Below are 1595 nucleotides of genomic sequence, written 5' to 3' on the forward strand. Positions count from 1 at the left end.
CGCCAGTGGGCGGGGCTTCCCCTCGCACGAGGGCTTGTGCGATTTCCCCCTTGTCCCCCCCCACCCCATTTCTCCCCCTGGCAGGCACAGCACGGCCCCCCCGGAGCCCCTCCAGAGCCTCTCCATGCCCGGGCCACCGTGTCGCACGAGGGGCCGGCGTGCGAGGGGATGAGCCAGGACGACACGGCCGGGACAGAGAGGTGAGGACCCCCGGGGGGAGGTTGCAAGGGTTGGCAGGGGCAGCCGGGGCTGCTGGGTAGCGGGGCGTTGACATGAGCAGCAAAGGCTTCTGGGTAAAGGGGTGGCAACAAAGGCTGCTGGCTAACGCGGGTTGGCCAGAGCAGCAAAAGCTGCTGGGTAATGGGGCATGGGTGTGAGCAGCAAAGGCTTCTGCAGAGAGGTGAGGACCCCCGGGGGGAGGTTGCAAGGGTTGGCAGGGGCAGCCGGGGCTGCTGGGTAGCGGGGCGTTGACATGAGCAGCAAAGGCTTCTGGGTAAAGGGGTGGCAACAAAGGCTGCTGGCTAACGCGGGTTGGCCAGAGCAGCAAAAGCTGCTGGGTAATGGGGCATGGGTGTGAGCAGCAAAGGCTTCTGGGTAATGGCACAAGGAAGGGCAGGAGCAGCCTCCCAGTCCCACCAGGGGGGGCCAGACTGGTCTCTGGTGGGGGGGGCGGGGCCTAGCGAGGGTCCTGCCCCCACCCCCTGTTTTGGGGTTCCCAGCACGTCGGAGGGACCGGAGCGGGGCCGGGGGGCCGCGGAGCAGGGGGACGGCGCCGCCGAGACACAGCAGGTGAGAGCGGGGCAGGGGCAGGGGCAGGGGTCAGGCTGAGGGTCAGACTGGGGCACTCTGGGGTCACACTAAGGTTAGGGCGGGCGGGGGCGCCGGGTCAGTGATAAGGCTGGGCTCAAGCTAGGGTCAGGGGTGGGGTTAGGCTCAGTGTAGGGTCAGAAGTCAGGCTGGGGTTGGGGCCGGAGTGGCCTTAGGGGTCAGGGAGCAGCCTGGGGGTTTGGGGCAGGCTACAGTTGGGTCTGTCTGGGGTCAAGGGTCAGACTGGGAATAGGGTTCAGATCAGGCCTGCAGTCCCTGGGGGCTGTATTGCTGGTTCCTGGGGAGCGGTAGGGGCTGCCGGGTTTAGGATAGGGTCAGGAGGTCAGGCTGGGGTCTGGGGTCCGGCTGCAGCTGCTGGGGCCAGGCTGGCTGGGCTCCCCGCCATGCACACAGCCCTGGGCGGGGGGGGTCTAGGCCCCCCTGACCCGCGCCCCACGTGTGCAGCTCCGAGCGCAGCTGGAGGCGCTGAGCGCGGCCAAGGGGCGGCTGGAGCAGGAGCTGCAGGTGCTGCAGGCGCAGGGGGAGGCTCAGATCAATGACCTCCTGCAGTGGTGAGTGGGGGCCCGGACCCCTGGGGTTTCTTGTGCCTTGGGAGGGGGGCGGGCCTGGGGGGTGAGAGCTGGGAGCCCGGACAGCTCAGCTTCCCCCTGCGTCCCCCCACCAGGGTGAGCGAGGAGAAGGAGTCCCGCGGCTACCTCCAGGCCACGGCCACCCGCCTCGCCCAGGAGCTGGAGTCTCTCAAGCAGGTCGGGACCCCGGCGTCTGGG

The 1595-nt window shown here is 68.9% G+C and overlaps 1 protein-coding gene across 1 annotated transcript in view; it reads left to right on the forward strand.

The window, feature by feature from the left end:
* The window catches only part of LOC102368069 (serine/threonine-protein kinase MRCK gamma), an 18873-nt gene that overhangs the window by 5714 nt on the left and 11564 nt on the right, over positions 1-1595 (forward strand). Inside the window, exons 12-15 of the mRNA XM_025214923.1 lie at positions 85-200; positions 582-789; positions 1273-1379; positions 1493-1592. Of these exons, the coding sequence (XP_025070708.1) occupies positions 85-200; positions 582-789; positions 1273-1379; positions 1493-1592 (531 nt within the window). The remainder of the gene's footprint in view (positions 1-84; positions 201-581; positions 790-1272; positions 1380-1492; positions 1593-1595) is intronic.

The sequence above is a fragment of the Alligator sinensis genome, unplaced genomic scaffold (assembly GCF_000455745.1).
Source record: "Alligator sinensis unplaced genomic scaffold, ASM45574v1 scaffold1302_1, whole genome shotgun sequence".
Taxonomy (NCBI): domain Eukaryota; kingdom Metazoa; phylum Chordata; order Crocodylia; family Alligatoridae; genus Alligator; species Alligator sinensis.